The 17,713-nt window shown below is 38.0% G+C and overlaps 2 protein-coding genes across 3 annotated transcripts in view; one reads left to right on the plus strand and one right to left on the minus strand.

The window, feature by feature from the left end:
* The first annotated feature begins 1,601 nt into the window (after positions 1-1,601).
* Positions 1,602-14,143, plus strand: LOC104590227 (Sterile alpha motif (SAM) domain-containing protein). 2 transcript variants are annotated; one of them, XM_010248800.3, is made up of 7 exons: positions 1,602-2,066; positions 9,065-9,129; positions 9,230-9,510; positions 12,373-12,447; positions 12,524-12,586; positions 13,861-13,922; positions 14,052-14,143. In XM_010248800.3, the coding sequence occupies exons 1-6, from the start codon at positions 1,960-1,962 to the stop codon at positions 13,903-13,905; spliced, it is 636 nt and encodes a 211-aa protein (XP_010247102.1). In that variant the 5' UTR covers positions 1,602-1,959; the 3' UTR covers positions 13,906-13,922; positions 14,052-14,143. The 2 variants fall into 2 exon arrangements, with proteins under 2 accessions (XP_010247102.1, XP_010247100.1); XM_010248798.3 differs by having other exon boundaries at positions 13,861-14,143.
* A 2,162-nt stretch (positions 14,144-16,305) lies between these two features.
* Positions 16,306-17,713, minus strand: part of LOC104590226 (GPI transamidase component PIG-S-like protein) — a 51,380-nt gene continuing 49,972 nt past the window's right edge. Inside the window, exon 13 of the mRNA XM_010248797.3 lies at positions 16,306-16,785. Coding sequence (XP_010247099.1) covers positions 16,666-16,785 — 120 coding nt within the window. The 3' untranslated portion in view covers positions 16,306-16,665. The remainder of the gene's footprint in view (positions 16,786-17,713) is intronic.

The raw sequence follows: 17,713 nt of genomic DNA on the forward strand, positions 1-17,713 counted from the left end.
AATTGTTAAATGTTCAAGTTTTTTTATTTTATATTTGAAATTTTAAGGTTAATTCCTTTAATTTTGACATTTTCATGTAATTTTTCTTTATTTTTTTAAATTTCAGTTATTTTTTGGGATGACCCGAATTGACACATGGGTCAACCCTAACCCGAACATTTAGAGTTAGGGTCTAGCATTTGATAACCCAACCCGAAATTCAACCCAACCCGAAGCCAACCCAGTGTCTTGGCCCAACCCGAACCCAATCCACTAACCCAATTGCAAGGTCTAATGATAATAAGAAGACAAAGTAATAAATCATTCAATTCAGGCTGTTCAACCACTTCATCCATTGTTGAACGTCCCCTAGGTCCTCACTAGTGGTGGCAATTGGGTGGGTTGGGTTGGGTTTGGTTTGGGTTGAGCTTCAACCCAACCCATCTAACCTACCAACCCATTAATGACCCAGTTATATAAAATTAAATGGGTTGGGTTCAACCCAAACCCGTTTTAACCCAATCCAACCCGTCCAAACCCATTAATCTTATATTTATGGACTTAAAAAACAAATTCTCTTAACAAATAAGTTGGCCATAGCTTGGTGGTAATTGTATGTACTATTTACACAAGTAGTGAAGGTTCAAGTCACATTACATGCATGTTATTTTTACACAAGCGATGAAACCATTTGACTATGTTCAGATTTCGGATTTGACCGAACCACTTAGGTTTAAACTGGACAGACCAACTTGAACTATCTAGTTGGATTATCTTTGAGCTAATCACATCAAGGGTGGTTGAACCATTTAGGTTTGGATCAATCCGATCGATTTAGTCAATGGTGAATTAACTTGGACCAGACCATATCATATTTATACACGGGTTTGGACCAAACCGACTGACCCGAAGCGGGTCAACATAAATAAATCGGATCAGGCTGTGTGGATATTGGTCAGCCAGACGGTCAACAGATCGGGCAAAGCATGTGGACTCCTCACTTCAATAAAAAAGTAGTCGGGATTTGCTGACCACGATACATTTGAGGTAGGGCTGTTCATAAGAAGGCCCAACCCAGCCAAACTGACCCAACCTGAGTCGGCCGGGTTTTCATCAGCACGAATCGGTTTTGGGTTGTGCAAATTCCTAAACCGATGATTCGGGTAAAAAACCGAAACCGACCCGAACCGAACCGACTTAGTTCCTAGTTCAAACATGAAGTTCCAAAGCCCATTAGGCCACCTAGTTTTTGAATGGTTGCAAGAAACTTTGGATTAGTGAATAGTGATTAATGAACAACTTTTGTGATTAACTTTTCATTTAAATTTTATCATAGGAGATGACTGAAATGATGTTCAATTTATGACTGTTTTTAAAATTAGCAAGATTTTATCACAGGGATGAACTTAGAACCGAAACCGACCCAAACCGACCCAATTCGACTCAAACCGACCAGGTCGGTTTTGCTTAAGACTGAATCGATTTCGGTTTCTATGTCAGGTAACCCGATCAGGTCGGGTCGGTTGGAAAAACCGCATTAAACCGATCCAACCCGACCCGTGAACCTATTTTGACGTATCGTATTTCGGCAACCGTCGCATTTCCGGCTCCTAACTCTTTCTGTAAAAAACAAAAACGAGTCTCTGATTTCCTCTGTTCATTGCAGAAGGGGAAAGGGGTACACTCAAACTACGATGGCGCATTTCGTCTTCCACTGTATTTACAGCGGACCCAATTCCTGAAAAGGCCCAATCTATTCTCTGAATCCTAGCCAGTCCTCCCCTTCCCCCAACCGTATTCTCCGTTTCATTCTGGTACCGGAAGTCTTTCACTTCTAGAGGGTTGAAGCGCTCTCATTGTTCGTCTGGAATCAAAATCCTCATCTCGGTCTCGGTTTTAGGGTTTGTCGTTTTCGTCAATTAGGGTTAGCGTTAGGGTTTGGTTCTTGCTGGGAGGCGGTTTCGAGTGTTAGGTTCTACGATGTACGCTGATCGAATAGCGGCTGGAAGCAAGAGGTCGGTGAAGGAACGACTTAACGGGAATATAGGAGATGATTTTGGCCGAAGTAGGCAAGTTAACGGCAAAAGGTTTGGTTTCTTCTCTTGGTAAAAAAAGTTGATTTGTTATTTGTCCGTTCTTGTTCTCGTCGTGGTTTGTTCTTTGTTTCGAGCTCGACGTGTATTTTTTCTTCTTTGGTGGGCGTATTGAAATGGTTGGTTTTGTTTCTTTTAGATTGTGAACGAAGACATCGTGTGCTGGAATATACACTTTTGCTTTTTTTTTTTTTTAATTTCTTTCTTTATTTCTTGTCATCTACCTTCGATTAGGGTTTTGGGTTTTGCCAGATGGGACTGGGTTTCATTGTCCCCCCCCCCTTTGGTTAAATAGGTCATGGTGGAAGTTCTTGTTCGTTGTTTAAAAAATATACAAAGTATTGTTATGATACCGAACCTCAGAAGAAAAGGATTGTGGCAAATATAATGGGTTTTCAAATATCAATGAATGAAAATTCGTTACGGTAGAAACATTTTTTCTTTTTACTTTACAAGAGTTCACTTGGCGCCGGTTCTCTCCAGCCTGAACTTTCTGCTACTTTTAGATCTTGGGACCCATTTGAACAAGAAACTCTAGCTAATTTCCAAGTCTCTTCTATGTCTGACCAAGCAAAGTCCATAGTACCTCCTCCTCCAATTTCAACTAGTTTATTAAAACTTGACAAGCTCCTCAACTTGTTTTTGATGTGCAACCCACATGTTTAGCAAACTTAACTCCTTGTAGTGCTGGCACTGATTTTGCTTTCAAAAAATTTATTTCTTGGTTGCTTCCCAAAATATCAAGGCAGTGTATGCATTGGAATCTCTAAGTATTCCCCCATACCCAAGGCATCCATTGAAATTTTTAACTTTCAATTTCGAGGTGCTTTTCTATTAGCAATCATCATTCATCAATTCTCTTTGATTAATACCCAGCCACTATCTGCCATCTCCTTTGTAGTTCATCTATAGAAATTTCTTTGAATTCCTCACTATAGTGTACCCAATGACAAATTATTACATGGTAGGTTTTATAGAGTTTCTGAGCACTTCATTTGCATTGGAGTCTGTGGTTTAGCCACCCTCACCATGCTTGTGCTGAAACAAGGAATGGAGATCAGTGAGTTAGATATTATATGGAGCAGCTTTATGGATGGATTGCAAGAAGTAATAATGTGAGATGCCTTGGAGGAGATGCTTGAGGGTTGAAGCAACGAGATTTCTATTGGAGGATACAAGAATCAAAGGGAAAAATACTTTGAAGAAGAGGTGTATTGAGTTGAGTTGAGCCAGGTATCAGATTGCTCGAGCTCAAGCTCAACTAAAAAACGCAGAGCTTGAAACTCGACTCGAGCTTGACTGAGTTTCAACTTTCATGTATTTGGCTTGAACTTGACTTGACTCGATACTTGCGAGCTACTCAAGCTTAGCTCAACTTGAGTCAATTATACATAAATTAGTATTAAAAATTATAAATAAATTAATATTAAGTATATTAAAATATTTAAAATAAATATATTAAAAATTATAGATAAATTAATATTATAAATACTATAAATAAATATATATTATGAAAATAAATTATAAATGTATTTGTTTATATTATAAATAAGTTGATGTCAAAAATTATAAATAAGTTAATGTAAAAAACTAATGTTTATTTATATTATAAATACAAATATAAAATAATATTTTATTATGAGCTCGATTATACTTGCGAGCCACTCGAGCTGGATATTGCAAAGCTTGAACTTGGCATGACCAACTACTCAATTTGAGTCGAAGTCGACTTGAACTTGATTATTTCAAGCTGAGTTCAATTATTTAGCAAGCCAAGCTTGAGTAGCTCGCAAGTTGGCTCGGCTCACTTACACCTCTACCTGGAAGATCAGGAATTTTAATAAGGCAATGATACTGTTAGTGGGAGAAGCTATTGGTTGGTTCAAAAGATTTTTAGATGGCACGACCACTACTAGAGTGGGAGGGAAATGGAGGGCAATGAAGGAATATGGTGAAAGGAGATATGTAGCAGAAAGAAAAGTAATGTGAATGGAAGATAGATTGCACTCTAGGATTTTTTTGGGTAGGGGAGAAACAATTAACATGTTTTACAGAGGGGAGAAGTAGAGGATGGGTGGAGATTTCCAAGGAGAGCAAGGAAAGTTACTAATGGCAAGTCATGTTGGAGAACTTAAAATTGTTGTCAGAAAAGGGGGGAGAGCTTTGGGAGAACAATTTAGTGCTGTCAGAAAAGAAGAAGATAGAAGGTTGGTTGACTGTAGGTGAAGCTATTTGTAGTTTGTTGAGACTGAGGGGTTCATTAATGCTAACCCTTTTTGATGCAAACAAAGCTTTACTGGATTTGCTAGATGAGAATGTGGTCATTGTAGCCTCCTCCATTCAAATGAAGGCTGGACAGATCTTTTTTTTTTTTTTTGATGAGTAATAGTGCAATTTTATTAAAACAGAAACTGATTCAGTATTACAATCTCATGCACGATCCCTTAGAGAGGTGCGAGATGCAGCCCCTCCTGACAAATACATGGCTGGAATGATCTTACTATCTAGATGGTGCCCAAGTTTGAATGCGAAGGTATTGAATCTAGAAGATGAGGCAACTTCCATTCCACTTATGGCAGCAAGCAACTTTTGAATCAATTTTATCAATTTGTGGTACCTTAGGAGCTTTTTTCGTTAGAGACCTGCACTCAGCAGCAGTGAGGCTAAGTGGGAGTGAGGCCTGGCCTAAGTACATTCCTAGGAGGATTGAAGGTCTCTCTGATAGGATTTGCTCAGCATCTAGCTTGCTACCTCTTTTGAAGCTGCTCTATGGAGTGGAAATCACAAGTTGGAAAACGAACAAGCTGAAGAATATGACCTACATGGAATGAAAGGATTAGCTATTTGAAATTGCTAGAAAAACTGCTCAATTACAGGAATGGAAAGACCTATAGAAGGAAAAATGCATTCCAAAACTCCAATAATAGCTTATCTTTGGGAAGTGGAGAGCAAACTTGGGGCAAGTCCTACGTGTAGGTGGCATCCTCTGGTAGAATTGAAGTGCCAAGCATCTCAATAACCTCTAATGTATTCAACAAGCAAATAAACTCTTCTCGACAATTAAACTTAGGTGGGTTGGGTGGTAATTATTTTTGAGTAGAGGTGGGTACTTGTGGGGTTAATGGGGCATTGGAAGAAGACCCATGTTTCCAGGCAGGTGATTTAATTGTAGTGGACCTAACATTGTGGCAAATTGATTTGAGCAACTCAAAGGATTATTGTCAATTGATACCAACTGGGTTATTCCAGTTGGTACATTATCAATTAAAGAGTCATGTGAACCTGGATAAGGTTGTGGTAGACGGTGTAATTGGTATATCATCATCTTCGTTGGAACATGTTTTGAATAGTTGAGTTGTTCAAAGCTTTGTTCTCCTTGGAGCGACCTCCTCTAGACTGTAACTTGAAGATTCTTGAGAATTTTTCCTTAAGGGTGGATAAATGTAAGCTTGATTGCAAAGATCGAGCCCACAAGTTCTAAAGGTGCTGATTTTTACAAGTGTTGCTTAACTAAAGGCACTACATTTTGGAAGAGACAACTTGTAGTAAAGGATAAGTGTTTGGGTTTTAAGTAGCAAATTACAAGAGCGGACTCTAGAATTTGGACCCCTACCCCCACTAGCTTCTTTTCTTGTGCTTCCTTTTTCAAAGTCTTAAGCTAGTCCACCAGTCCTGGAACCCCCTCTTTCCTTGATGAGGTTTGGTGCAGAGCAATCACTCCTAGGGTTGGTAGTTTTTGTTGGGAAGCCTATCTGGAAAGATTCAACACTGGTGATCTACTCCAAAAGAAGAGACCCAATACTTGCTTGTCATCCCATTGGTGTGTTCTATGTAAAGCGGATGGGGAGACTGGTTTTCATCTACTGGTGTCTTGCCATTTTGCGAGGTCAATTTGGGAATGGGCTTTTTCCCTCTTTGGGTGTAGATGGAACCCTCCATCAGATCTACAGGGCCTCTTTTCCCCTTCTTTCTTCAGGTGGCGTAGGACTATGTTGAGAGGACTGAGGGCTGCAGTATGTTGGACATTATGGGAAGAAAGATTTTCAGGATATTTTCAGAAGCTGAGAGAGGGGTGGAAGAATTAAAGGCTATCATTCATATTAGGGCTGTTCAGTGGCTGAAATCTTTGGAACTATTCACAGATTACACGGTGGATGACATGTTGAGGAAGTGGGGTGAAATAGCAGAATGCACATAGACCAAGTCAGTAATGAGTGTGTATTAGACCCCTCCACCTGCTGGATTCATGAATTAAACTTTGATGGGAGTAGTAGGGGGAACCCTGGACAATCAGGGATTGGGGGTGTCTTTAGGGATGAGAATGAGGTCATTTTTGCCATGTTCTCAGGCCCAATTAGAGTGGGTGACTCCCTTAGAGCTGAGATCTTTGCAGTTATGGAAGGAGTCCAGAAAGCTAAGGAGATGAACATCAGAAAACTCCTATTTGAAGGGGATTCGGAGGTGGTGATAGGGTGGCTGAATGCAAACAGCAATGGTCTATGGAAGTATAGCAATCTGAGGAGGAAATTTAAGTGGCTGGTGTGGGTGATGGAAGTTAAGATGTGCTGGGTTAAAAGATCAGTGAATTCTTTAGCTGATGGTTTAGCTAAACAAGGGGCAGAAAGGGATTCAATGTTTTGGGCTAAGTTGTAACTTTATTGTATCTTCCTATTCTTTTGTTTTTCTTGAGGACCTTTGCTGTTTGTCTTCCTTATGTAACGTTTTTGGTGAATTAATGAAATTGTTATTGATAAAAAAAAATATCTGTGTTGGAAAAGGGAAGGAAATACAGTTTGCCCCTTAAGAAGTGGCAGAGCTTCAGGGTAAGTATCGACTCAAGTTCAAAAGGAAGGATGTTTGTTGGAAGTTTCTCAAGCTCCTGCTTGTGCAAATTCAGGTTTGGCAAAAGATGGGGAACCTGATGAGGATTTGGAGACAGTGAACACAGTAATGTTGGAAAAGTGCAGTGTCAGCTTGGCAGGGCCGTGGGGGAGTCATAAAAAGAAATTTGGTGAAAAGGAGGATAAAGGGAGGTATTTTGAAGCTCTGTGGAGGAGTTTTTGGCTTTTGAAGTGGCAGGAGACGGAGGTTTGAAGGAAGGAGCTAGAATAGAAAGGAGGTAAAGGCAGTCATTCCAGAGGGTGAAGTGGAGCCCAAACATTTTGGCTACAAGGAGATCAAGGTGAAAATGTGTAAAATAGAAAAAGGAAGTATAGAATGGAACCTTTAACAACATTTTTTTTTATCTTTTTCTCTAGCGGGGAGGAATTTGCAAGGGAAGCTTTTAAGAAATCGGAAGAAAGATTTGGTGTACTGATGAGGAGGGAGAATAAAAACCTGGATCCTGAGGTAGAATAATGCAGTCAGCTTGGGTGATCAAAGTGGTATGAGGTCTTTAGGGATTGGTTGCAGGTCAGAATTTTTTAAAAAAATAGGGTATTGGAATTAGAAAGAGCTAACTCCATGGCTTCAAAGATCATTGAGAAGAATCCTAATGCAGTAAGATGCTTCAAAAGTCAGAGAAACAACCGAACTGGTCAGGTTTCAAAAGTCTTTGCGGAATTATTTGGGGTTAGGCCTAAAAAGAAAGTTAAGAAATCAAATAAAGCTAACAGGAGTGTAGATGTCGGTGTTCAAGAATTTGAAAAAATGGAGTAAATGGGTAATCCCTACTCCCTAGTTATTGGGAAGGGGTTTGCAATTCATAATTTGTGATTTGGAATCAAAGGGCTAAATCTTAAGGTTTACCTGGGTAACTTGAATGGGTGATTTTTTTGTTTTATTGTTGGGGTTTTTGGGAAGGAATTTCTTGGTGGATGTAGTCTGGTTTCCAGGTTTTTCTACTTTTCTCTTGTGCTGGGTGATATCTTATCACCCCTTTTGTATTCTCTTCCTTTGTTCTTAATAACTTTTCTTTTTTATTTATTACCAAAAAAATTCATTGTTTCATAGATACTTGTATTCCCTTTTCCCTATATCCTCTGTAAAATAGCTCCTTTAGGACAGCACCTCATAATCTTTACCAAGAGCGACTAACTGAGATAAAAACTAGTCAAGGATACTTGAAGTGTCACCAAGACTTCAAAAAGATGAAGAGAATGTTCCGTAACTGGGATGTTTACTGACAGGATAAGAGGTGATTAATATATTTCCTTTTCCTTAGACAAAAGATGTATACATGAGGAGATAGACACAGGTTTTTTTTTTTTTTTTCCTTTCGAAATATCTCCCCCATATTGATCATCAATGCAGCCTCCGAACAAAAAGCTTTGACTTTTGGAGGTCAGGGACATCCTTCTCTTCTAGATCTAAATGCCAAATTCCAATTAACCTGATGACCTATTTTGCTCGGATGTGGATATGGACACATGGATATAGGAAATGGGGATATGACCAGTGATTAAAATTCAAGGTCTGCACCCTGCCTAGGCCCTGGTGTAGTCCCTTTGGAAAGGTACATGCCTGGTGTGCCTAGGCGTGTGCATTGTGCCTCAGCCCCTCCCATATTTCGTATTAATTGAATTACATTTATTAAAGAAAGCTGCTATTACACCTAAGGGTTCTGGGACTGGGTTGGCAATTTAGCATATATGGAAGTTTGATTAACTCTGCCACTACTTTGATTAACTTGCTACACATTGCCATCCTCTTATGATAAAGTGCATAGAAGTCCCTCTTAATTAATCTTGTGTTAAGGACCATTATGCCATTCTCAACTGTAGTTGGGTTTTCAAGAATGGTATGTTTGCAAGAACTTGTGGGCACTGCTATTTATCAAGTTTTCTAGAACTGATGTGACCTGGAAATGTGACCATGCCATCCTTCATTATGTAGCATTATGATTAATAGATAATAGAATAGTTGTTTATTCTTAATTCAAGTGATAAGTGGTATACTTCGTAAGGATCTCATTGTTTCTTGTTTTTGCTCCATGTATGCTATTGGGTTAGATTTTGCAATTTATGTTTGTTTTTAAGCAATATCTTTCACAGGCAGCGGCCAAATGATGACAAGTGGGAACACGATCTTTATGAGGATGATGGACCACAACTATCAAGTATGTATTGATTTTGATATGGTTATTTGTGACCAAATATCATACTTAAGTTATTAAGTTTGACATAATGATGTTAATGTTATGTTCATTCCATGTAAAGATAACAAAGTTGATAGTCGAGACCTCAGATTGAAGCTCCAAAAGAAGGGTATCCAGCAAGAATACCAAAGTGGAAAGAGTACTGTTGCAGGTGTCCGGGATCTACGTGAAAAACTATCTGGTACAATGCATCTGCAACCAGCAAATACTGATCAGCCTAAGTCAAAACCACAAGCAGAGGCTACCAAGCCTGCTAGAAAAAATGTTGCAGTTGAAGCGTGTCCACAAGAGACCAAAAAAGTTTCTAGTTCGACTGCTTCAAGGAAAAAGACTCAGCAAAAGGTAGTACAAAAAGTTTGCTTTCTACTGTATGTAATTTCCTGCTCTAGAGTTATAGATTAATTTCAAGGTGCTGAATACAGGTCTTGGGTGCTAGATGTAAAGAGGGAACATATTAGGTTTTAAGGGTAGAGAAACCATGGCTGGTCGTGTGTCCCTGTTAACCATTTGATTTTTGCATTATTTTGAGAGCTTTGTTTTTTAATAGAGTTTTCTGTCCCACTGATAAAGAGTAAAACATACCATTGGATTCATCTCTTTGAAGGAGCCCATTTAGTTGGGACCTGTTGTTGGCCGGACCAGGCCGGGCTGGGTTTTGATAGAGGTGCAAAAGCACATTGCCTGAGCTGATAATATATGCCTGGCCATCTACGATGTATGCCGGGCTCGATATCTGGGATTGCAGGAAGAGAAAATAACTTAGCGGTTTCTGCCAGTAGGAGGTTATTACAGAAATTCAAATTTAGAAATGCCAATATGTATATGTTTATTATGGTAAAAACCTTTCTCTGAAAACCAACCTTAGCACCAATCTGCAGGAGTTTATGCAAAAAGGAGAACAATGGGAAAACCCTAGAAAGAAAAACAAACAAGAATTAATGCAACATGTTTAGAGACACTGTGGAATCATGCAACCAAACCTACAAAAGAGAATTAACTTCACAGTTAAATGGGATTACTTGAACCAGAATTTCCCTGAGTCTTCAATAAATGAGTATGAACTAAATATAGGAAGAAATGGAACTGGTTCATGGGAAGAGAGGGAAGACAATTCACCAGCTGCTAGACCCATCTTCTTCTTAACCCTTGATGAGGATGAACAGCGAAACCCTATATAAGAAGGCCATTGCCCAATGCTTATCCCAACTTGGCCTCATTGTTTTAAATATGGAGTTGATTGTTGAACATTGAGGCTAAGAGTTTGATTCTGAAGAAGGTAGTTTGTGGGGATTCCACCTTAGAGATGGCATTGTTTTTTCAACCATGGAGTTGACCCTTCAAAATCAAGGTGAAGAGTTTCATCCGCAAGGAGGTAGTTTGTAGGGATGAAGTGATGCTGAAAATTGTAAGGGGATAAAGGATCAGTTGTAGTTGATGGGAAGACAGTAGTCCGGTTTAAAGGTTGTGGATGGAGCTTTATTTTCAGAAGGTGGGAAGGGTTGGAGGAACAACATAGGGGATGGCTAACTAGTAAAGCAAGGGGTGTATAGAAATCATTTGTTCTGGGCAAAAATGTAAATTCTTACATTTGGGGATTGGTTGGAATGGTCTGACAGCTGTTACCATCAATTATGGACCTTTAGAGGTTTCTAGATGGTGCTCAACATCAAATTTGATGCTTCCACATATTAGTTCTAAAGTGATAAAAATTGGAATTGCCAGGCTTCCTTTCAACCTTTGGACGGAAGTAGTTCTTAGGTGAATGGGTGATTTCTGTGGTGGATGAAGTTTCAGGTAAGGTAGACATACAAAAATTGGTGGATAGAGAGGTCACAATTGGAAAAAGCTTGAGTCTGTTGTTTTGGCATGGTTAGGAATTTACTAGGAGGGCCTTCGAAGAATTTGAAAGAAAAAAAGAGGAAGAGAAATTGAAGAAAAAAGTACAGATGGAAAGGAACAAGGAATGGGATGAGGAATTCTCGAATCAAGAGGATGAGTTCACAGACGAAGACTGATGTGGGCATCTGGAAGGGTTTTTGTGCTTGATTAGATTGGGGGGTGGCTTCTAGCTTTTTTGGGTTTTTGGTATTGGGTCTATCTCATGATCTTTTATCAGAGTTGTTTGGGTAATCTTTTGTACAAGGTGTGGTTTTTTAGGATCTTTTTTTTGGGTTTTCTGTGGGTGCTTCTTGCTTCTGGTGACGTCTTTGCACCTCTTGCTGTACGTAATATTTTCTTAATGAAGTTTTATTTGATTCTTCAAAAAAAAATTGTGGTGGATTTTTGCAGGCTGATAAGTATATGTTGAATTTCTAAAATCTTTGCTTTGCTTCCATGGTTGTGGGATACCACCCAGATGCAATCCCTAGATCCATCAGAATGTTATTGAGGGGTTTAAAATTCAGTATCAGGATTTTTTTTCTTCATGTAGGAGTTGTAGAGGCTATGTTGTAAGGTTGAAGATGATGAGGTGGGCAAGTGTGGGCCATGTGTTCAAGCTGGCGTAGTACAAGCCAAGCACATTAATACTTTAACGAATAAGGAATTTGAACAGGCAAGGCAGTTTGAAGAAGATTTGTCAGGGCTATGCACTTGGACAGAAGCCAAATTGACTATTGGGCATTTGATGACCACGTTTTGTTTGGATGCCATGCTGATCAGCCAAAAAGAAGGTAGCAATTTGATATTCAACTTTGAATCAGAGCCCTATATAGTGGTGAAGAGTTAAGTCCAAACCAAGTGATTTCCCCTTACCTTTGGGTTCACAGCAAGCAATTGGTGGAAATATTTCTAATGAGAATATGTCTTCGTTGTGTTGTGGCCAAAGTTTTTAAGCTTGGTCAATTTTTGGTAGTTTCTATTTGTGGAATAGAACTATTGGAGGAAATAGAGAAGAGATACATAGAAGAGAAAGGCATAAAAAGGGTAGGATGGAAAGGGAGCTTTTCAGAGTATCTTGGGGCAGTAATTTAAAAGGCACGCCTAGGCTCACAGGCAAGGCACATTTTAGGCTTATGTTATTCATTCATTCCTAATACAATATTTTCTTAAAAAGCAATTAAAATTATAAATTCATTATTTTTTTACGTTAAATATTTTCATTCCTAATTTTATGATGCTATTGCCATTGTTAATATTCATTTTTCACTTATCAGAAAAAAATGTTAGTCTTCACCTTTTCCTAATGCATGTCTACCCATGCAGGATGATAAATCAGTGGATGGCTTCCTACAATCTCTGGGTCTAGAAAAATATTTGATTATTTTCCAGGCGGAGGAAGTATGTAATCTTTGGTTGTATTGTATTTTTGGAAGTTTAATTTATTTAGGTTTAACATATATATTGCGTCCTTCAGATTGACATGACTGCTCTGGTTCACATGACTGATGAGGACCTTAAAGCCCTAGGGATTCCTATGGTAAGCTCATTTAGACTTGCTAGCTACTTTGGCTCATTATTATTCTAACTCTAATAGTGCCCAATTCTCATTATTATTTTCATTTCTTTTGCTTGTCTTGATAATTCTGGATTTTGAAAAATCTCCTCTAGCTGATTTTTGTTTTTACATTCTTTCTGCATGCAACATTAGTTGGCCCTTGGAAGTTTTAGTCATGATTGACTTATTGCGACCTTATTGCTACTTAGAAACCTTTTTGGAGGAAATATTTCTTGGATGCCAAACACCGTTAGATTCAAGAATTGATTTAGGCTACATTCAACAGGTTCTTGGATACGTGTATCTTAAGTGAAATGGTTTTGTCGGTTATTTATTATTTTTTTTTCAGTTTTTATTTGTGCAGTGTTTAGAAACCAGGTGATCTGGCTTTGGAGTTGCCTGATCTGGATCAACTCAACAGTAAACCTGGGAGAGTTGACACCTGGGAAATATCTGATCCTCTTAGAACTTGACTTGGTTGTCTAGATCTTAGGATGACTAAAGCCAGAAGATTAGATTAGGTGCATCAGGCTATCTGAATCACCTAAAAGACAATGATGATAATGATGGGATTAAATAATAAATAAAAAGAAAAACCTTTGTTTAAACTATTGATAAAAAACCTTCGTTTAAAACTATTGAAGGGTTAGTAAGAAAATGCGTTCACAAGGAAAAAGAAGCTTGCAAACTACTTGAATCACTTTTAGTTCTGCAGATTTTTCCCCTAGTTTTGATTTTGCTCTTGAAGATTTCAAGAGCTATTATATAAGCAAATTTTCAAAAGTTGTGTTGAGATCAAATATTCTAACACACTTGTGGTTACAGTACCTTCCCTTTTATGCCAACTACTTGCACGGCCCATATCTGATTGATTTGGTAGTTGTACATAATAGTTGGCCATGTTTTTATACCAACTTTGGGAACCCTGTGTTTTGTACCAAGCCAACAACACTGATGGCTATTTTATACATTTGGCTTTTTGTATCACAGTTATCTTGGAACTTGATTTTTGGTAGATGCTTTTCTGTTATCTCATCTCATAGTAAATCCAAAAAGGTAAAATGATTTACATCTGTTATCTCATCTCATAGTAAATTGTACATTTCTAATAATCAAAGAGTGTTACTGTCAGCTATCAAATATTGACATGCATGGGCGCAGACCCCAGTATGACCTTTCTCAGCCAGAACAGGGATTGAACCCATCTACTTTTAGTTATTTCTGAAATTTTAACAACATGGTTGTGGTTTCTTCAGGGTCCCAGAAAGAAGATACTTTTGGCTTTGGATTCCAGAGTCTGAAATTGGGAGTCATCTAGGTTTGCTTGCTTTATCCTGGAGGCCGACACAACACTACCTTGCACAGTCGCAGGCTAATGTTTTAACTGGTATAAGCCTGTCATGTAACCTCTTTGGTTTTAAATTTTAATTATTCCATTGTATTGTAGAAGTGGCATCGTTGGGAGAGTAGTATTGACATCAAACTAAAAGAGATGATTGCGACAAAGGAAGAACTTATATTAATGGTTTTGTTAGTATCCTTGTATCTAAGTCGTTCATCTCCCCTGCTATCTTTATCTTGTATCCAAATTATCTTTCCTTTGTTAGTGTTCTTTTCCCTAGGGGGAGGGGGTGGATTGAAGCAGAATTTAAGAATTCTTTTGTTTACCCTTCTGGCGAGAAAAGAATTCTTCATCTGGAATCTGGAAAACGAATCATGTGTTTTTCTTTTTTTGGAGAACTTATAAATTTTTGCTTGCATTCAAGGAATGTGGAGTTAGGTATTGCAAAAAGTCACATCTAATGGAAGCTTGTGCCCATGAAGTCCTCTTTATAATAATCATACATCTTTTGTAATTTTCAATGATTAGAAAACTGGACCGGATTGGTTGGGAGATCGGGTTCAGTCCTCAATCTTCACAGCCACTTGCAACTGTGGATTGGGAGTATCTCCCAATGAATAAAAACATGAATTACAGAGATTGTGTGAGCACCGTTCTTTAGGACTGAATCCGAGTTCATTGATTGGATCAAATGATTGGGCCTCTAGCCAGTTCGGTCATACTCCCAAAATTGCATTGGGTAAAAACTGGCTAAAATTGCTGACTCAGATGTATGAAACTTTGAACCAGAAAATTAGTGACCCTGTCTTGGTTTTAGAAAACCGGTTGGGTTTTTTGAAAAACTTTGGCACATAAATTTTAACTTCAAAGGGCCATAACTTTGTGCTCGATGTCTGCTGAGGTAGATCTTTTTTTGGGGATTTTAGGTAATTTTTTGAGATCTGTATCCAAGGTGCTAAAGGTGCCTTGCCCTCCACTATTTTCGCCCAAAAAAGTCTTTCGACTCCAAATCTTACTTAATATAGAATAGTTGAAACTGATATATATATATATATATATATATACATTAGTCATTTTTCTCAGCAAGAACGAAATTTTAGGCGTTGAGTTTTTTAATATTTAGTAGCTGCCCAACTAATTAGTATACTGTATAGTTGCACATCCAATCCAATTAAGGCTGGTTTAAATTTGATGCATTTGTAATTGGATATATGGATCCATCTCCATGTGATCTGGTAATATTTGTGTATCAGAAGAATTGGAGGAAAGTCGATTAACAAAATCCATAAAATTTTTAAATTTGGATAAATTACAAAGATCCCTTTCATTTGTGACAGACCCCCTGGACGTTTACATTGTGACAAAGGCTCCCCTTAATGGTGTTCCATGGAAAAGATTTTTATTTGGTTGTTTAAAGCTTTTTAAGTTTCATAACTGCCATTTTATTATTTGCTTTGATGATTTTATCCCATCACTTACACTTCGATAACCCAACAGCTACTAAAAATATTGGTTTTCATATGATTTTAATAGCTGGTATATGGCATGTGAAAACAAGTTCTTTGACAACAATTAAAAATGCCTTTTGGGCCACCCAAGTTGAACTTGTATCACTAGATAAAAGGAGTTGCCCTTCTCTAATAGCCTCTGACGTTTAAGCTCGGATGTAACGTGGAGATGGCAATAATACAATTTTGCCAAAAATAGATATGCTCAAAACCAAGGTTTAATACGTATCATTCTGGGACCCCTCCAATACATCCCTATAGTGGGTGTATTGGGGGTCTGACTGGTTCAGGGGGTGGAGGAGCCCTAAACCGGTTTCAGAAAAAAAGTATCGGCAATCGATTACAACACCTTCCATCTCATTAGCTTGTATTTGAGCTTTTTAAGCATTCAAAAGCTATTGAAACTTGAGAAAAGACTCAAATCGAGGTTCAAAATATCATTACGTATCGGCCCGTATTGGCTGATATGTATCGTATCATGGCCTTCCTGATACACCCCTACAGGGAGTGTTTTGGGTCAGATAATGGTTCAGAGGGTAATTGGGGCCTTAAACCGACCCCTCTGAATCAGATTCGGAAAAAAAAAAACCTATACAGGCCGATACACCTTGTATATACTTTGAACCTTGCCTCAAATTTTCAGTGAAAATAATTGAATCCAATTCTAGGGAAGAGACACTATAGGCCAAGTAAATTTAAGGCCCAAATCAGATGATCTCTAATATTCAATGGAGTACTTGATATCCCTTTTAGTTAAAATCTTTGTATTTGCGATAAAGCAAATGGAAACCATTGACAGGTAGAACCAATTGCACGAGTGATCAAATTCTCTGCATATTATGACTAGGATATATCAAACTGCAATTCGAGGGTATTTGATATTCTACTTTTGTATTACTTTGGAATAAAAGTTAACAGTTAGTATTTTCTTCACTGTAAAGAAACAGAGAAATATGACATTACCTTTTGCAGAAAATTTTACATTCACCTCAGCTAACAGGCAATTGTAATCAATTTGTACCCTTGAATGTGCACAGAATAGAAACAATAAAGGGCTAGCAGGAGAAATACTGCTAATACCCTTCCGCTGACAATAGCTATATGATCATGGTGAACGGGATGTTTCATCTCTCATTAGCCCTTTGACTGCTAGTGTCGTTTAAATAGAGATCTGATGCATGAGAATGACAATTTGAATGCCAGTAAGATGATTAGGATTGCGGTTCTGCTTTAGCTTTCCATGCCAAGTACTTTGCCTGCTCTTTCTTGTACCGTCTCCACTCTTTGAGGGCTGCAAGGATGATGTGTAATGTAACTGGCAAAAAGAAGGGCTGTCCAAATAGTAAAGAGAAAACACATGAGAAGACAATAATTAGATTACAGCACAAACAAACATGTATACAACTGACAGGCGATTAAAATTAAAGGTAAAGAAATAAATAAATCAAACACAAGGATGCACATTCTTGTTGTGAAGATCCGTGCTTGACAAGGACCAGACTGTGGAAGAAATAGTACACATTTAGAAGAAAGTAACCAAAATAAAGTATATGTAGGATAGAGCATTATAGAAATGGCCAACATTTTACCATTTCACCGATCAATGATCCCCATGTTAATGCACTGTTTCTATGTTCTAAAAGGCAGCAGAAGTTAGCCTGTTGCTCCACCAAAGTTCAAACTACTGAAATCAAAATCCCTAACATCCATGGTAGTTCCACAACAATTTACAGCATTATGGATCAGACACCTATTACAGAAAAAAAGATTGAACTTTGGTATTCATAGATGAGAGACGTATCATAAAGGGAATGTTTCTCCTGAAAGAAATTTAACGACTTTTAGGCGTGATGAAACATAATTTTTTATTCATATGTTCAAATATCATCAAAATATTTATTTATATAATTTAGTTAATAGGGCCACTGCTGGGTTCAATGGTAAAATATTGGTATGCCAAGCATGATAATGTGGGTCCAAGTCTGATAGTGGCTACTTTGTGCACACACATAAAAAAAGCCAAAGGTTAGGTCCATATCCAACCTACTCCCAAGACACTAGATAGCTAGGACCATTTGGTAATGGACTTTTTTGTGACATCTTCCATAACCTTGGTTCAGTAATCCATAATAAAGAAGAGATTGAACAAGATGGCAAAATTGAGTGGTGTATCTGGAATCTTACATGATAGGAGAATACTATTTAGAATGAAAGGAGAATTCTATAAAACAGTCTAAGGCCAGCAATATTATATTGAGC

Source organism: Nelumbo nucifera, chromosome 1, assembly GCF_055504915.1.
Source record: "Nelumbo nucifera cultivar China Antique chromosome 1, China Antique-T2T, whole genome shotgun sequence".
Taxonomy (NCBI): Eukaryota; Viridiplantae; Streptophyta; class Magnoliopsida; order Proteales; family Nelumbonaceae; genus Nelumbo; species Nelumbo nucifera.